Source organism: Chiloscyllium plagiosum, unplaced genomic scaffold (genome assembly GCF_037043375.1).
Source record: "Chiloscyllium plagiosum isolate Xiang-an unplaced genomic scaffold, Cpla_swu_hap1 HiC_scaffold_3, whole genome shotgun sequence".
Lineage (NCBI taxonomy): Eukaryota > Metazoa > Chordata > Chondrichthyes > Orectolobiformes > Hemiscylliidae > Chiloscyllium > Chiloscyllium plagiosum.
In genome coordinates, this window is record NW_028270141.1 from 85253491 (window position 1) to 85272750 (window position 19260).

The 19260-nt window shown below is 38.3% G+C and overlaps 2 protein-coding genes across 9 annotated transcripts in view; one reads left to right on the forward strand and one right to left on the reverse strand.

Annotated features, from left to right (window-relative positions):
• The window catches only part of nt5dc1 (5'-nucleotidase domain containing 1), a 568470-nt gene that overhangs the window by 226457 nt on the left and 322753 nt on the right, over positions 1-19260 (forward strand). The window lies entirely within an intron of this gene.
• LOC122548587 (uncharacterized) lies at positions 1652-16122 on the reverse strand. Of its 2 annotated transcripts, XM_043687422.2 has the most exons (4): positions 15990-16122; positions 15185-15299; positions 8566-8637; positions 1652-4486 (listed from the first exon to the last, which is right to left on the reverse strand). In XM_043687422.2, exons 2-4 carry the CDS (start codon positions 15282-15284, stop codon positions 2652-2654), a joined length of 2007 nt encoding a protein of 668 aa, XP_043543357.2. In that variant the 5' UTR covers positions 15285-15299; positions 15990-16122; the 3' UTR covers positions 1652-2651. The 2 variants fall into 2 exon arrangements, with proteins under 2 accessions (XP_043543357.2, XP_087837258.1); XM_087981132.1 differs by lacking the exon at positions 8566-8637.

The window sequence follows — 19260 nt, forward strand, 5'->3', positions numbered from 1 at the left end:
TCAGGCAGCATCCGTGGAGCAGGAGTGGCGACGTTTCGAGCATAAGCTCTTCACGTTCCTGATGAAGGGCTTATGCTCGAAACGTCGATTCTCCTGCACCTTGGATGCTGTCTAACCGACTATGCTTTTCTAGCGCCACATTCTTTGGCTCTGATCTCCAGCATCTGCAGTCCTCATTTTCTCCGAGTAGTTTTAGCAGGCATGAGCCCCACTGGGTCCAGAATGTTCACCTGGGCACTGCACTTGCTTGGCTGTAAAGTGCTTTGGGATGTCCTAAAATTACAAAATGAAGTTCTTTCTTGAGGATGCCTCCAGAACTCCATTAATCTACTTAAAACCTTATGCTCAAATGGGCACAAACTTCTGTCAATCAAAAGGGAAAATGGGATGAAAATTCAGTTTCACTCCTGCACCAGTGCAGCGTCAATATGTATCTTCTAATAAACCTTACTCAGGACACTATTCAAAAGGGCCACAACACACTGCAGTACACCAGAACTGCAAAAAGAAGAAGAGGAACACCTATACAAGGTATTCGCCAAAAACGGATACCCGCGCAACTTCATCAACAGGTGCCTAAGAGAAAGACCATGGAACGAGGATATACCACAACCAAAAGGACTAGCCACACTACCATACATCAGGAGCATCTCGGAACTGACAACCAGACTACTGCGACCCCTAGGACTCATAACGGCATACAAACCAACAGCCACGCTCAGACAACAACTCACCAGAACGAAGGACCCGATACCCAACATGAGCAAAACGAATGTAGTGTACAAAATACCATGCAAGGACTGCACGGTGGGCGGCACAGTGGCACAGTGGTTAGCACTGCTGCTTCACAGCGCCAGAGACCCGGGTTCAATTCCCGCCTCAGGCGACTGACTGTGTGGAGTTTGCACATTCTCCCCGTGTCTGCGTGGGTTTCCTCTGGGTGCTCCGGTTTCCTCCCACAGTCCAAAGATGTGCAGGTCAGGTGAATTGGCCATGCTAAATTGCCCGTAGTGTTAGGTAAGGGGTAAATGTAGGGGTATGGGTGGGTTGCGCTTCGGCGGGGCGGTGTGGACTTGTTGGGCCGAAGGGCCTGTTTCCACATTGTAAGTAATCTAATCTAAATCTAAAACAAAACAAAACACCATATAGGACAAACAGGAAGACAGCTAACAATCCGCATACATGAACATCAACTAGCCACGAAACGACACGACCAGTTATCCTTAGTAGCCACACACGCAGACAACAAGCAACATGAATTAGACTGGGACAACACTACTATCATAGGGCAAGCCAGACAGAGAACAGAGGCATGGCATTCATCCACAAACTCCATCAACAAACACATCGACCTGGACCCAATATACCAACCACTACAGCGGACAGCTGAAACTGACAACCGGAAGCGGCAGGGACAGACCACTATAAACACCGGAGGGAAATATCAAAGATGCGCTTCGCAGGAGGCTCTCAAGCACTGATGATGATGAAACGTTTGCAACAAAAACTTCCAGCTCGGCGAACAGAACCACAACAACGAGCACCCGAGCTACAAATCTTCGCACAAACTTTGAAACCTTACTAATTTGTGGCTCAGTGTTATTAGCTATTTTCCATAATTTATATTGAATAGAAGTAAGTAACACAGTAGCATCATAAACAATTTTATTAGTGTTTTTATATATAAAATACAAAATTTGAAATAATGAACAGTTTTGTGGCTATAAATGCAATCCACTTCTCAAGGTTGTTCTGACAGGAGAACTTTGTGTTTATACATTACCTTTATAATTTGCTATTTAAATGTTGATTTCTATTGCTCCAGTCAATGCAGTAGCATCAATGTTAACAAAAGCACCTTCCTGCCATTTAATTGTAACATAATTAAACAATAGATTTAGAATTTATCACTTTTGTAACATAACTATCAAATAGATTGTTTTTGAATAGTTCTGTGCAGCTGGCAGGAATATTTTTTATAATTTTGAATTACTTTGTGCCATTTCAATATACAACACAATGCGAGAAAATAAATTTGTCATTTGCATATTCCGGAAAATTGCCATTTAGTCATTTGGCGTTGGCCTTTGTATTTCCTGGCTGCACATTATATTTCTTTGCAAACAATTTTAGGTTTCATGTGAAGGGGCTCTGATGTTTCCCACTGCAATGAATTTAAGTTCTTCAATTAGTGATGTGGTAAGCTAATATTTGATATAGAATTTTAAAACCTTGAAGCAATAAGTTCTAACCACATCATTTGGAATAGTAAGAATTCTCAGTTCCTTTTCTCTCAGTTGAGGTGGGGATTACTGGCATTGAATCCACTTTAAAACTGTAGTACTTAAGTGACAATTACAGTGTACTTCCTATGAACTACTGTTTCACCCAAAACCTATGCCATAAAAGTAAGAGGCAGTAATGGGGCAATTTGATAACCTTTAAACTGGAGCAAACAGTGAGCAGGACTTGTACTATGTCTGACTTGATGACTCCAGTGAGAAAGCCACACTTCTTTCATTGTTAGGCCTTGCTGAAATACTTGGTGTGAGCTGCCAGCACTTAGCAGGAGAGTTGTCAGCTCATCGCTTTGGTGGGTTTGGGGAGGATGTGTTGGGGGTTGATTTTGGACGGAATGTGATTGATGTACATCAAAATGTCTGACTAATTAAAAACCCAGAGAATGAAGAATGCATATAATCGGAGGAATATAAACCATTGGACTCCTCTGAAGGTAACTGAACAGAGACCTCGTCATGTTCATATAATTGTATTATAGCACTTCCTGAAGCTTGATCGACATAACCTTCTGTATAATCATCATATGTGTACATCACAGGTTCATTATTTTTGAACAGTCCAATCCAAACATTTCCTCCTTTTACTTGTATATGGTAAGAAAATTGATAGATGCCTGGTATTTGACATGTAAATATGCCAGTCGTGGGATCATAATTGTTGTTTTGATTAGCCACTATTTTGTTGAAAGCTATTGGCTGTCTTACAGATGGAAATGACTCTAAAAGAATAGCTGTGAAAGCTGGATATGATCTCATGACATCCGGTGTTACGTAACCATTATAGCCTCCGTATTTCCCGGGATTCACAACTTCTCCTGGCCGTCCTGGTGGACCAGGGAGTCCAGGTGGGCCTGGAGGGCCGGGTGCTCCTGGTGGGCCTGGTGGCCCATACAGATTCTTTTCATTAAGACTAGAAGAAAGACCTGGTAGTCCAGGAGGACCTGGAGGTCCTGGGTCTCCTTTCTCTCCAGGGAATCCGGGTGGACCTGGAAATCCGGGTAGACCTTTTGGACCTGGGGGTCCGGCAGGTCCATTTAATCCAACTTCACCTCGGAATCCTGGTGGCCCTGGACGACCTGGAAGGCCACTGTCCCCAGGCTTCCCAGTTGGCCCGACAGGTCCGATGGCGCCTTTTTGACCAGGTGGTCCCATTTGCCCGACTGCGCCCGGTATACCAGGTTCTCCTGGAATTCCTGATTTTCCTGGGGCACCCCCAGGGCCTATTGCACCCTTTGGTCCTGGGTACCCTTGCCCTCCAGGTGGACCTGACATGCCCTTTTGTCCTGGTGCACCTGGTAGACCAGGTGCACCTCTCAAACCTTGTGGCCCAGGTGGGCCAGTTGATCCAGAAATTCCTGAGCTTCCTGGGCTGCCAGGATCACCTTTCTCCCCTTTCTCTCCACGATATCCAGCTAGACCTGGGGCACCAGGTTCCCCTTTAGGTCCCTGTGGGCCTGGCCTTCCAAAACCAGGAAGTCCAGCAGCTCCAGGCTGACCTGGTGCACCAGGAGGCCCCTTGGGTCCAGGAGAACCTGGCAACCCTGGTGTGCCATCCGCTCCAGGCTTTCCGATTCCTGATGGCCCAGGTAATCCTGGGGGGCCTCTCTGACCTGGGATTCCTGAATCTCCAGGTGGACCTGCTGTGCCTTTTTCGCCCTTTGCTCCTGGTAAACCAGCAGGACCAGGGAGTCCTGGTTTCCCATATCCTGGTTCGCCACGCATTCCTTGTGGTCCTTGTTGCCCTGGAGGACCTCTTGCCCCTGGCTGTCCTGGAATTCCAACTCCTTTTTCTCCTTTTGCACCAAGGGGACCAGGATACCCTCGTTCCCCTTTCGCTCCGGGTGCTCCTGCCGGCCCTGTAGACCCAGCAGGCCCTGGTGGGCCTGGTTTACCAGGATATGAAATTCCAGCTGACCCAGGATACCCTCTAGGTCCTGGCTGTCCTTTTGGTCCTTGCATTCCATGAGGTCCCATGCTACCTTTGGGGCCAGGTGTTCCTCTTTCTCCTGACTTTCCTGGTGCTCCCGGAGCACCAGGTTTTCCAATTCCTGGCATCCCCTGGGATCCTGGTCGTCCTGGAAGACCAGGTTGTCCTGGCTGTCCAACTCCTGACTTTCCTGGATATCCTGGTGGGCCTGGAGGGCCACGTGGCCCAGGAGGACCCTGTGGCCCACGGTGCCATCTCACTGTTAATATCAATAAAGAAAGAAGAGATCTCATTTAAATTATAATATGTGGTTAAGTGTTTGAAAGTTCCCTAATTGGAACTGCAAAACTGACATCACAGATATCCTCCTGTTAGTTTATACATTTTGAAAAATAGTTATTTTGAACAATGCTTATTGTTTGCAGAGATCTTAAAAAAAATTGAGAAATTGAGCTATACCAGTAAGTGAGCGGTCAGATGTTAGAAACACTTTTGTCAAGGAATATTGGGGAAGATGTGGGATTGAATTTGAAAAACTAAATCGCAGTTGCTGGCAAAATGGGATTTCTTCAGAATAGACTTAAGTTTGTGTCTTAAAGTTCACATGGGATGCTTTTTGCAGCTATGCAATTAAGCAAAATTAATTACATAGTAGCGTTTGTTCAAACTACTGAAGTAAACCAAATTTGTGTATTTGTTTTATTTTGCCAATAATGAATGCATCTGTGCTTTTCTTTTGTGGTTGCCAAGATTGCATCAGCCCACAAATTAAATAAATTTATACACCAAGAGAAAAGCCAATATTTTCATTCTCTTTTATGTTCTTGAAGACCATGTTTTATTACCATATATATTGATGGTAGTTTTATATTGCAAATATTTTGTTTAATGTGCTTTGGTAAATAGTTCCTTCAAGTTACATTGAGTGTACAGCCCAGTTGTTTTAAACCAATCTTTAAGCTCATTGCAAGCCTCCTCCCAACTCTCTTTATCTACCACCTCAATATTATACACCTAGTTCTTTATTTCTCATGCATTTTCCTCGCTTTTCCTTGAATATGCTCTAGTATCTGCCTCAAAAGATCAGAGGGTTTGAAGTATGAGGAAAGGCTGAATAGGCTGGGGCTATTTTCTCTGGAGCATCGAAGGCAGAGAGATGACCTTATGGACCAAATAGTGGCAAATGGGACTAGATTAATTTAGGATATCTGGTTGGCATGGACAAGTTGGACTAAAGGGTCTGTTTCCATGATATACATCTCTCTGACTATATAACCACTCCTTGTGATCACATATTTCACATTCTTACCACTTTTTGGTAAGGGGTACTTTTCTAGAATTCCTTGTTTCATTTATTAGTTACTGTCTTATATTTATAAGCTCCAACTTTGAACTCTTGCCCATATATGAAAGTTTATATATATAGACTACGTTTCCAAAATATTTCATTATTTTCGAGCTAGTATCCCTGTCTCTGAACCCAAAGCTCCATATTCAAGTGCAACTACAGAGCTAGTTGGTCTTGAAGATGCATTTTTTGACAAGAGACAGAAGGTTGATAGTAATTCTTCTAATACATTCCCAATACTTCCCAAAGGAGGAAAAATATGAAGATACAAATGGAAGTCAAAAGTTCCCTTAAAGAGCTCTATCTTGTCATCACTCCGTCTTCTTTTTGCTAGAGACAAGAACCCAGACCTGTTCAGCTTTTCTTAATAAATATATACCCTTGGTTTTGCTATCAATGTCGCATATATTTTTTCCCACTTTCTCCTGTATCTCAATATCTACTTTGTAATAAGGAAATCAAATCTGCATCATATCCAAGGTGATCTAACTGTGGTTAGACACAACTTATATGTTTTTCAGTTCTGTTGATATGGAAAATAAGCAAAATATTTTTTTTCTCTTCTTTTTAAACCACATCATGACTTTTAGTGATCTGTGTATCTGTAACCCTTGTCTTCGTACCTTGTTTAGATTTTATCAATGGGAGGTGTGATCTCCTTATACTTCTGAGGACAATGCCATTGGTTAAAGGGACACGCTTAATTTTAAAACTGTGGTATGGAATATTTTGAAAATGGTAACATTGAAGGGTGTGATGAAGTATGAAGCACTAATAGGATAATGTAAGATATGTCAAGACTAGGATAGAGGAATCTGAGAGTGTTGTAGCAGTAGAAGGAGAGGTAGCTGGATCTAAATAATTAAATTGATTTGCCGATATGTTTCATGTATTTTTATCACAGGATTGATGGGTATCATCGCACATTAGTTGTCGTCATCAATTGTTGTGTAGTTATTTTATTGTATTTTCATTTGCACACTCCTTATCTTTGCAGAATCAAATTACTGCAGTTGCTGGATTCTGTTCTGAAAACAAAAAATGCAGAAGATCACAGCTGATCAATCAGCATCCATAGTGAGAAAGCAAGCTCATGTTTCGAGTCTACATGGCTCTTCATTCTGATGAAAACTTGTCTAGACTTGTAACAATAGCTTGCTTTCTCTCTATGGATGCCCCCTTATATCTTTGCTTTGATTTGCTGCTTTGAATTGTCAATAAAGAGTTTACAAAAATGTGTTGCTACGTGATATGCAAAATATTATTGGGTACTTAACTATGGTGATTGAATAAATCAAATGGTAGTTTTGTTAATTAATGCAGGCGTTTTAGTGATACCATTAAGTTTGTACCCTGCAGATGAACAAATTGATATGGAAACTGAATCTATGTTTTTTTTATTAACTGAAATGGTTAATTCTTTCCTTTTCAGAAGCAATGATACAGAGAGTAATTGTTGAAAAAGATTGCAGATTGTAATGACTGGTTTTGGGGCCACTAGGATTGATGCTATTGAGAGGGTGGTTGTGAACATTGGCAGCAGGAGTCATAGCATTTAAGAATATGGTAGTCCAACATGGTTGTTATGGGAATGCTATTTTGAGGTATCAAAATCTGATAGTTGCATGGGGTGACTTTCAAAGTATGGTTGTACCAAAGGGTTACAGACAGTTCAGAATGCAGAAGCATTGGAGAGGGATCTTGCAGGCTTTGGAAAGGGTTAAAATATGAGTTAAGATTTCACTTGTATTCTCTTGATTACAAAAGATTGAGGTTTTCACGATAATTAAATGTGAGGATCGATAGAAATTATGTCCTTTTGTTAGGAGTTCATGGGAGGGTCAAGCATGCTCCAGAATGAGAGGCCATATCTTAAAATTATGACTAACTTCTTCAGGGTTGATGTCAGGACCTAATTCTTCTCATGATAGAAATTGGATATCTGGAATTCTAGCCCAATAACCCCAGAGAAAAGTCTCTCACTCCTTCAAGAGGAAAGCCATTGAGGTTATGCCAATGGACAGCTCAGAACCTGAAATTGATAGATTTCTGCTACATCAGGATGATTAAGGATACAGAATCAAGGAATTAACAAATGGTTTGCACATGATTGGCCTACTCCTGTTCCGATGGGGTAGCAGGAAGGGTAGCAAGTTACTGTTTGCAAAAGTTCTATTTGAGGCTGGTCATGGTGAGGAAGATTTTGTTTACATATTTAACAAATCTAGATATGTTTACTCAACTTTCTTCCTGCTTCCTTCTTGCATTTTCTTCATTCTCTGACATGACTGGACTTCTTTGCAATCAAGAATTGATATAATTTTAATGTTTGTCAGACCTGACAACTTTTTAGCAGGAGATGTATAGGTCTTAGAATGGGTCAGGTTGTGGTGGGAAAAGATTTCATAACAATAGTTGTTGAACAGTTGTGAATCTAATGCTAGTTGAACTCTGATGGATATCCTCCTGCACAAATATCACATTCCCAACTATCTTTAGGATTCTGTTTCAAATTGTTCAAATGCTTTCAGCACTTTTCAAATCAGCACTGGCTAGGCAACTGTTGGAGTTGGGACCTGTCATGTGTCATGGATATGATTTCAAAGTAGTTGGAGTATATTTAGTAAAAGGAGAGGTGAAAATGGCAGTTACGGGCCTATGGAGTTAAGGATATATTTCCAGCAGGAAAAATTGGCCAAGGTAAAGGAAGAAGAGCTGGCTCTTTGGAAGTCTTAAAGTGGTTTATGGTACCATAAACATAACCAAGCAACACACATTCTGAAAAACAGGTATGGATGACTCATTGAGAGTTAAGTAAATAGCTCAGTTTAATTATGACAGGCATAATAAAAGTAGAAAATCATGATGGAAGGTTCTTGCCTCTTAAACATGTGTAGATATACCAGATTTGTTGGCCTCCTACAGTATATCTCTGATAATGTAAATTAATGGTTTCTAAAATTCTCTTTGTAAAACGATCCATTTCTCACCTGTTGGAGAAGAGTTAATAGACACTCGATTTTCTTCTGAACTGTCTGAATCTCCATCACTGTATCGATAACCTGTTTTGGAAAAGTCAAGGAACACTGTGGACCTTTTTGAATCTTTCATTTGTTACTTTGGGTTCATGTACAAGCAGAAAAATAAAATCTGAGAATGGTGGTTGCCACAGAGTTTTTTTGGAGGGGGATTCTATGCAATAGCTGTCAGATGCGGTTGTTTTCAATCACATTATAAACAAATAGTGCAGTAACGTATGAAAGTAAGTGCTAAGTTACCTTGGTTGTACACACAATACATGTAACTTTAAAAGCTCATAATGTATAAAGTGTAATTAAAAGTTAGGTGTTTGTTCAAGCTTAAATTTAAGTTTTGTTGAAGGATAAAAAGGGAAACGGATGAAACACAGAATTTGGGAAATAAAATGACAGCTAACATGCTTTTATACAATGTTCACATCCAGGCTTCTCAATGCTGACTGTAGTGTTTACTTTCTTCCTCAAGGTTCCTCCTAAGAAATTTCTTTGAAAAACTTCTCTCATAGAAAATGTTATTATAAGCATATCATTCTTTCAAAAATTAGGTAATGCGTTGAAGGTTTCATTATAATCATTCCTTTGTTATTAAAAATATTTTGATCAAGCTGTACATGAATAAAAAGTAAACAGAAAATTCAAAAAAACCCCACCTGTGTTTTTGATGGCTATTCTCAAAACAGGAGACTTGAACCTTTGAGCACGATTATTAAGAAAGACCCAAAATGGGCTGCCATGTCGCAACTGATTTTTGGTATATATGCACTCAGAATCATTTTAAACAAATTTATACTCATTTGCAAAAGACAGAAACCCAATTTATTTCATAAAACAAGGCAGTGGTTGAACATTCTGTTTTCAAATGTTTTTGGCACCGGCCCTGTAGAAATATTTGTCAGTTGTCTGAAATCCTTTGGTGCTAATGAAGTGATGGTCTAAATATATTTGGAGGCTTTTAAATGTTTTCACTATAACTAAATTCATGCTTTATGTTGAATTTAGTGTAGAAAGTCAAATATCTTGATTACTGACATTACTACCTTAACTTAATATTGCACTCGACTGTCTGCTGAGACTGTGTTCTAACCCACACCCTTCTGACTCAGGCAAGATTACTGTTTGTTAAACCTTACCAGCACAGTATTGCAATGCCTTAAATAATAATGATAATGCAAAGAATGATTTCCTATTTCTGTTTGTACACTCTTTGCGCCATTATGTTTGTCAGCAGGATTAGTGAAATGAATGGAATATTTCGACCAGTGTTAAAGTGGTTATATCTTCCAGACAGAATGTTCTAACTGTGTTCTACTTCTGAATTTAATTATTTTTGTTTCTGCTGGTACATAAAACCAATAGAATATTCTTAACTACAGTTTTGCAGCCATACACGAGTTGCACTTGAAAGGAACGTTAAGTGCAGTGTTACATTTTATACTAACAACAAATATTTGCCATAAATCGAAAATAGTTTTAAAGTAGATTTTAAATATTTTGCATTATATTTCAGTATGTTTATTTTTCTTTATTTGTGCCCATTAATTTAACTTGCAGACATTTGAATATAAAAGCGACTAGGGGCCTGGGTGAAAGAATACATTTTATTATCCAAGCAGGAACTAAGGTTGATGAAAACTTACGAGGTAGTGATTAGTAATGTCAACCAGTTAGAAGATGAAATTTAAATTAGGAAGGTCCTTAAAAATATGGGTTGCTTAAGCTATGGAACCATAGTTATGTTTCTTATTTCAAATGCACTATATCTGTTTACTTTGTATAAAATTACAATCAACAGAATTTTCCATTTGTCTCCTCCTCCTTCAGTGGAAGTTTGGTACATATTGGTTTGTAAATTCCCGATTTGTTCAGCTCTAACTTATTGCTGCTTATGATTTTTAAAGCTTTTGAATCCATGAAGTATAAGTGACATGAACTTTTGGGTTGTTAGCAACTTTGTGAAATATAACTAGTTAAACCTTCACAATAACCATATCTACACTATTTAGTGTTGGCGCATTAATATGAAATTTTCTACTTCACTTGATATTTTTCTTGCATTGCTTTCTGTTTCTCATTCAGTTTCCTTTGTTGCTTGAAGTGAAAATCTAGATCAGCTGCTTTTTTTCACTATCTCCTAGTAAGTGCACAAATGTCTCAGGTAATCTTTTCCCCTTTTAGGTATCCTACTACTTTTCTGCGCCTTCCCTTTAATGGCATGAGAGGCATCACAGACTTGCGAAGAATGCAAGTGAAATTGTTTACTGCTACAGGTTACTGCTGTACTTGAACTGGATGCTGCTCTTTACTGTAAATATTACATATAACTGATCGTGTTGTAAATAGAGGATACCCAAACAATAATTATTTCAAAAAAAAAAAATTTTTAGTTAGATTCCTGCATCTGTGGTAACCAGAACTGCATACAGTAATCCATCTATAGTTTGCCATGCTAACTGAAATATATTCTATTATTACAGAATGTTACAGTGGGGCACTTGGGAAATCTGAAAGCAATAAGTCAGAATCAACAAGTTTTTTTTTATGAAGGGAGGTAGTATTTTGTTAATTTATTTGCATTCTTTAAGGAATTAATAAACTGTGGAGAAAGTAGAACCTGTTGGTGTTCAACACTTATATTTCTGGAAGGCACTTGACAAGGTGCCAAATCAAAACTTGATATGCAAAATAAGAGCTTGTAGCATTAGAGGCAACATCTTAGCATGGATAGAGGACTGGCTAGCTAACAGCAAACAGAATTGACATAAAGGTGTAATTTTCGGGTTGACGATATGACGAGCAGGGTACCAGTTAGCTCAATACATATCAATGATTTTGATTAAGGGACTGAGTGTATGGCTGCTCAATTTGCTAATGACATAAAGATAGCAAGATAAGTTGTGAAGAGGACATGATGCAGAAAAAGGAAATAAATAGTATTCGTGAGTAAGGGGGAAAACTGGCAAATAAAGTCTGCATTCAAATGTTAACTTATCCCAATTTGACAGCAAGAAAAGTAGAAACATTATTTAAATGGAGAAAACTTGAAGAATTTAGAAATACAGATGGATCTGGATGACTTGTATCTGAACCACTATATTGGTTCAGCAAGTGATTAGTGAGGCAAATAGAATATTGTCATTTCTTGCAAGGAGATAGAAAGGAAAAGTAGTGATGTGTTTTTTTTTCTGCTGTATATTTTGTTGGAATGGCCACATCAGAAGTACTGTGGAAAGTTTTGATCTCCTTAAATTTTTTATAAAAGAAAAGGGCTGTAAATCCTTTAGAAGTAGTTCAAAGAAAGTTCACTCATCTGGTGCCTGGGATAAGGGAGTTATCGTGAAAGGCTGGATTGACTGAGTCTGTATTCGTGGAGTTTGGAAGAATAAGAGGTGATCTTATCAAAACACACAAAGTCCTGAGGGGACTTGACGGAGTGGGTGTGAAGGGATATTTTCCTTATGGGAGAGACTAGACCTAAAGAACGCAATTTGAAAATAAGAGGTCACTCATTTAGGACAGAGATTAGAAAATTAATTTCTTTGAAGATTGAAAATCTTTGAAATTCTCTGGGAAAGAGAATGATGGAGGCAGAGTCATTGAATATTTTTAAGGAAGAGCTGATTGATTCTTGACTAACAATGGAGTGAACAGGTATTGGGGCAGGCAGGAGAGTGGAAGTGAGGTCACAATCAGATGAGCCATGATTTTATTGAATGGAGCTCGTGTGATGGAGCCAATAACCCCTTTTTTGCTCCTGATTGAAATATTTGTATGTTCATAAAAGTAATAATATGTCATTGTCAACAACACAGTTCACAACCTCTCACTGTGTATCTTGCTTATATTGTGTGTGCAAAAATTAATTTTGAAACAATTTTAGGTGCAGAATTTAATTCTAAGTAGAAATTAACTGCTGAAAGGTTTCAGTTTCAGTGTCAGTGAAATATCCTCATCCTTTAGCATCAGTTCTCTGCAAACAGCTGTTGCTTATTACTATAATTTTGCCCCTAGTGATCTAGTGTATCTAATAAGAGTTTCGTGAAAGGAATGTACATTATCTTTAGTGTATTATCTTTAGTGTTCTCTACAATTAAAAAAGATTTCTCCTCACTGAAACCTACAGTGGTCTGTATCTTCAGCTGAATCTTGATGGCATTAAAATAATTTGTAGTTTAAAGTTGAACAATATGTCTGATCCTATTTCCTTAAAATATTAGGCTTAATTTGTGCAAAAGGTGGATTGAGCTTTCAATATTTTATTGTCACACATAAAGGTAGACAAGTTCCACATTATTTTCTCTTCCCATTTTTTTTGATGTTTTAGTAATTCTTCGTAAATTTTGGGTAACTCACTGCAGGCAAATCTGAAAACTCCTGACCACTGTGCAGCAGAACCATGATCTCATTAGAGAATTTAAATGATTTAGTGGTCATTAATAGAATATCAGATCATTAGACATTTTTTTTCTAAATGGATAAATAATTGTATTCCAAATGTCACAGTATAATAGGAATTCTGTGCTGCAGTTGTACAGAGTCATTTGAGGATTAAAATAATTATTTTAGTTTTGAATTGTCAAGGATGTGCAGCTTAGATTACAGCATAATATTGTTACATCTAGATTTCAATTCTTAAACTTATTTACAATCATAGTTCACATGGGACAACAATTTTGATCCAACAGTTGCTCAGTGCTTTGCTTACATTGTTTAAAGAGTTATTAAGCTCTTGCTATATTCAATTGTATCCCTTGAACAAATGTAGCTATTAATTGGTGTTGTAAATACATTTTGAGATGTTTTCACAATCTATTTTGATTAAAATTCAATTTTTAAACTGCCTACTTTGCTGTGCATATTATGTTAAAACTTGGTCATTTAGGCAGTAGAACGAGTTTTCCATGGACCATATATCACAACAGCTACTTGCAATTATACGAAATGTTTAACACGATTGAAACAAAGTACTTTACAGAAGAGTTAACAAATAAATTTTGACACCAGCCTCAACGGGGAGATCAGGAAAAAAGAATGAACGTGTCAATCAAAAATGTTGATTTTAAAGGCAGTCAGAAAAGAGGTAGAGACGAAGAAAGTCCAGAAAGTAAGACAAATCCAGAGCACAAGACCAGGGTAGTTGAAGACATGTGCACTGATGAAATGATGAAACTGGTAATGCTCAAGAGACAAGGCTTAAATGAATGGAAATCTGTTTGAGGTTTATAGAACTGGCTGCAGAGATGGAGTGGGGTGAAGCCAAGGAGTGATTTGTGAAAAAACGGTGAGATTTTAAAATTGAAGTATTGTGCACTGGGATGCCAATTAGCTCAGTTGGCTAAATGGCTAGCATATGAATCAGATGATAAGGTTTTGATCCCATTCTGACTGAGGTAGTTTGAGGCTGCATCTTTGCATCTCTCCAAAATAAAATCTCAGCATAAACCATAATTTGGCAACCATCAAATATTGAAGACCTTACACAGTTTAACCTTCTCAAATCTGAGCTCTTTTCATAACTATTTTGAATTTTTTTAAAAATCCAAAAACTCTAGAGTATTTATTTTACCTCCCATTTCCACTATAACAGTAGTCAGATGATCCCCACGATAGCCACGTACCCTTTTTCCTCCTTTCCATTTCTGGCACTAGCAGTATGGAAGTCACTGTTGCAGGCTTTTACAAATGATTATCACTGTACTTAAAGTTGACAGTGATATTAAATTTTTTTTTAATGGTTATAATTCATTTGAATCTTGTCCTTTTCAGCTTGTGATCCAGCAGACATATCTTGAGCAAAAATGAACAGCATTAAACATATGCTTTTTTCATCACCCATAACTACCATTACATTCATTGGTGGGGACTGTTTTGGAGAAATAACTGGAGATAATCTATGGTTTCTAACATTTAAGTAAGCCGTGATGGTGATAATGCATGTGGAATAAATAATATTCTGTGACTTGGATGAGGAGTGCACATTGATTTATAATGCTTAAGTTGTATAGTTCTTAAAATTGTTTTTCTCATAAGAATCCTAATTCCTAATCATAATACTGCATAGTATGAAGTTGTGATAGCCAAATATTTAATTTTGTCGACACTCAGCGATGATTTCAGTTAGCTAACACTAATTATTGATGGAGTCAATGCACTAACATGTTGTGCCAGGTAATGGTTGGCGACAAGTTTGTACAGGAGTGTCTTAGTCTCACCTTGGTTGTCGAAGGAGTTTGTGAAGGATTCCCCTTTGGGAGGGACAGAAAATTGAAGTGTACATCAACCTGTGCACAATTTTGCATTCCAAAGTGTCTAGAAAAATTAAATGATAGCGACGTGGATTGCCTGCTTTAAGAGAGTGTTGTATCATGTGGGTATTTTATGTGGAGAATATTGGATAAACAAGGTGCTGTGGGAGGAATGTGAATATTAAAATTGCTTGTCTGAGATTTAGCTCAGACTAAAATGAAACCAGCAACAAATATTTGAAGTCCGTAGCGAGCTGCCCCCATCTTTTCTGTCAACTTGGATCACCACATTTGTTGTAACTCACGGGGATCACCCCATGGACACTTACCAGCTGGATGCTGTGCATGATGATGTCTATAATATCCAAGTCCGTTGGCCAAGGTAACAGACAATAGCAACAGAAGCGCCGCAGTTTCTCTTACAGCCATGTTTTAACTTCAACTCTGTAAAATTGTGACAGAATTTGTTCTGAACAAAGATAGAAATGTCATCTATTATAATTATATAACATTTGGTGGCACGGTAGCTCAGAGGTTAGCACTGCTGCCTCAAAGCACCAGGGATCTGCGTTTGGTTCCAGCCATGTCTGTGTGGAATTTGCACATTCTCCCTCTGTCTGCGTGAGTTTCCTCTGGGTGTTCCGGTTTCCTCCCACAGTCCAAAGATGTGCAGGTTAGGTGAATTGACCAAGCTGAATTGCCCGTAGTGTTCGGGGATGTGTAGGTTCGGTGCAGTAATCATGGGAAATCTAGGGTAGAGGATTGGGTCTGGGTGGGATACTTTTCGGAGGGTTGCTGTGGACTTGTTGGGCCAAATGGCCTGTTTCCACACAGTTGGGATTCTATGATCTACTGTGCCACTGAGATTCAAAGGTTAAAAGTAAAGGCAAAATGTAAACTGTCAGCAACGATAATTAAGAAATACATTATTAATCTTAAAATTTGGAAGAATAAGCTCATTTAGTTTTTAAGTCTGATTTAATTCTTCACACTACAAAAATCATAAAAGCAGATCAATATTGCTGCAATAGTAAGGATGCTATGATATATAGTTTGTAAAGTACTTCGCAAGCAAAATGACAATTAATGTTTGCCGCCTTGTTAATCTTAATTCAAAGTGAAATTCAAACGTACCAACATATTTTATGTCCAGAATCTTCGTTCACTGTATTCTCCCAATAATTTATCCTCTGAAATAGTGGGGTACCTGATGAAGAAGTGTTTTCAAAAACAATACATGTTGCTATTTATATATGAGAAAGCTTACTCATACTACAGTGAAGTTGATAGCTCCTCCTTTCAAATGCAAGTACCAATTATGCTGTTTCATTTGTCACATTGACAAGTTGTATCAGGTCAGTGGTTTCTTCTGGTTTGAGTTGCCTTTCCTTCTTTGGCTTTGCTCTGCAGTTGCAGGCATTTTCAAATTCAAATGTTGAACAGATTTCTGAATTGGGTTTCAAAGATGATTTGTTTGTGGAATTAGAAATCTGACATAAGCAACAGTGAGCAGTATTCTATATCCATGTTACTTGACTTCATTTTATATAATTGTGGTTCCAAAATCTATAAGCTACATCTACTTTTACACCAGATAATCATATTGGGTGTCAGTTTTCTCAGACTGTAAAATTTGCAGCGGTGACCGTAATTTACAAAACGATCTAAAAGAACAAGGCGAAGAAACTTGAATGAAATGCTGTGAATGTGTTTGTATTTTTCTTTTTGTTTAAGTGTGTCATAAAGTGTAGAACAATACTGGATGATTTGTGTAAACATCAACATACATATAACATAAATTTTGCAAAGATTCACAGATAATTTCCTTCAGTGACATTTAAAATAATGTATGACTGGTGTTAGTAATTCTTATATAACAATGAAATAACACAACTTGGTTACAGTTAGAATAATAAATTTGTTCAGATAAAAAATAAGTTGAATTTTGCTCTAGGTTTTAATATTGTTACCATCGTTGTCTCATCTATATTGTGGACAAAGTAAAAAAATCACAAAACACCAGGTTATCGTCCAACAGGTTTACTCAGAAGCTTTTGGAGCACTACTGCTTCACCCAGTGGTTGTATCCTGTTGGATATATAACCTGATGCTTTGTGATTTTTAACTTTGTCCACCCCAGTCCAACACTGTCTCCTCCAAATCATTACTATTATCTGTAATGTGATTATCTTCTGACTATTTTGACATTTCTTTTTTGACATTTTAATGAACCTATATTGTGTTGATGTTAGTGAATTTATCATATCAAGTATTACAATTAGAAGATTAAAGCAGTTTAATCTACAGTGCATTATCGATCTTTACCAGTAGAGTACCTCAGATCCAACAACCTCAGGACCTCGTCTTGCTTGATTGCTCATGTTGCTGAATTTTTGGATATCTTGAAACTACTAAAGCCTAATATAAAAAACACCCTCAAACAAATTTAGGTTAACCTGAAAGTGGATGATTCTATCCAATTCTTCCTCTAAGCCAGGACCCTACTTTGTATGAAGCATCAAAATGTAGGTGAAGGAACAGTCCTGACTGCTCACTCCAGGCACTTCTGCAGATGTCGTAGGAACTGTGCGGTTGTGATTATGTGTTTCCCTTTGCCCCAGCAGCATGTACTCACCCAAATGTGCCTGGTTAGAAAAACCAAAGGGAAAGCCTCAGGGAGAGTGATTCTGCTCCACAGTAGAAATAAAAAGTGAAAGCTCGCTTTTTTGATGAGAGAGCTCGTCTGAACACAAGAGAAGTGAAGGAAGAAATCTGGAAATAAACTGAGCAGAAGGATAATCAATAATACAGACATTGATCTGAAAACTCGACCAGCACTCCATTTCAAACGTGTCTGATTTATGGAAAATTTCATTTTTAGGCACCCAGCTTTGAGGAACTGTACTTTTACATCACGTTCTGCAATTTGAACAGAAGAAAGCCACAAGGAAAATTGAACTACTTAACAATTAAAATTTATGGTAAACAATAATGTTAAAAGTTACTGCTGACAGAGATAGTTGGTATGTCGATGTCAAAATTCTGGTTCAACCTGAGAAAGTGACCAAAAGAAACAAGATCAAAAATGGAGTATGTTCTGTTATTTAATCTGATGGTAACTTGAACCTAAAGGGACGAATTGATTTAATCTTAAATATCTTCATTTTAATTTTAAGATTATATATCCATGTTCTGGTTGAACCCACCAGAAGAAGTAGTTATTCTATTTTAGTTAATCCTGCTATCATTTTTATCATCATCACCTGCAGTCCTCTAAATATGGGAGAATACAAGGCAAGTTTATAAAATCTGTACTGATGGAACCCTTTCAGTCATGTTATAATCCTGGTGAATTTTTGCAATCCTCATTCAAGGCCAGTATACCTGTTCTGAGAGGAAGTAATAGAACCTGAATACAGCTTTGCACTGGGATTTGTCTAAGGCTATATATAATTGAAACATGCATTCTGAAATGAGGGTCAGCATTGCATCAATATTTTTGTAGTTGGACACTCGGTTTCGGTCTTCCCACAATCCCAAATCCTTCTGATCCTCCCCAGCCCTCAATATTACAACTTGAAATGAAAAATATTTGCTTTTGTTTTCCATGGATCATAAATAGATGACTGTGTTCTTCCCCGCATTGCACACCATCTGTCAGTATTTTCCTAACCTCACTGGCAATGGACCAGACTGTTTGCAAACTCATTATTACATCTGACCTCTGAGATGAGCTTCTACCCACATGTTTGCACCATCACTACAAATGCCTGTTTCCTAGCCCTGCCCTGAGTAACATCACCAGGCACTGCCTCATCTCAACTAATCTCTTGCTGAAACTTTTGTTGAAGCCTTTGCTACCTCCAGGCTTAACTATTCCAATGCACTCATGACTGGAGTCCCACATTCTGGCCTCTGTAAACTTAAGGTCAACCGAGACATCTGCTAACTGTATCCTGTTATTGCTGTCCTTTCATTTCCAAGAGATGATGGACACTCAGTAAACAGTCTATTCAGGATCTTTCATCTGGTGAGATAGCTGGAGCGATATGAAAGTGGAAGTCAAAACCTTTATTTTAAGGATGTTTACAATTGTGATGCGAAGGCTCTTGAAATTGATTGTCACACCTGAATCAGTAGCTGGTGCAAGGGAAATGGCAGCACCTCCTGTTAGCTGTCATGCAACAACACAACACAGTGAGCCGTGGCTACCTCAGTTTGGCAATAGGTGTCATTTATCCTTTTTCCTGATTTTATACCTTTCCCCTTTGTTCAGATGCTTCCCTACTTCATTTGTGATAGTTCTGAAACTTCTGGCATTTTCTCAATTTCCAGCTTTCTGGTCCCGGCTGCCTTCTCTTCATGGATGATGCTGCCTTTTCCACCAGGCTGCCTGTTGCCTCAA

Bases quoted from the DNA above. Each gene is read 5' to 3' on its own strand.
- LOC122548587 (XM_043687422.2), bottom strand. From the start codon at position 15,284: ATGGCTGTAAGAGAAACTGCGGCGCTTCTGTTGCTATTGTCTGTTACC. The intron at 8,638-15,184 runs GTAAGTGTCCAT...TTTCCAAAACAG, and splicing joins TCATGCACAGCATCCAGCTG to GTTATCGATACAGTGATGGA. The intron at 4,487-8,565 runs GTGAGAAATGGA...TGATATTAACAG, and splicing joins TATTAACTCTTCTCCAACAG to TGAGATGGCACCGTGGGCCA.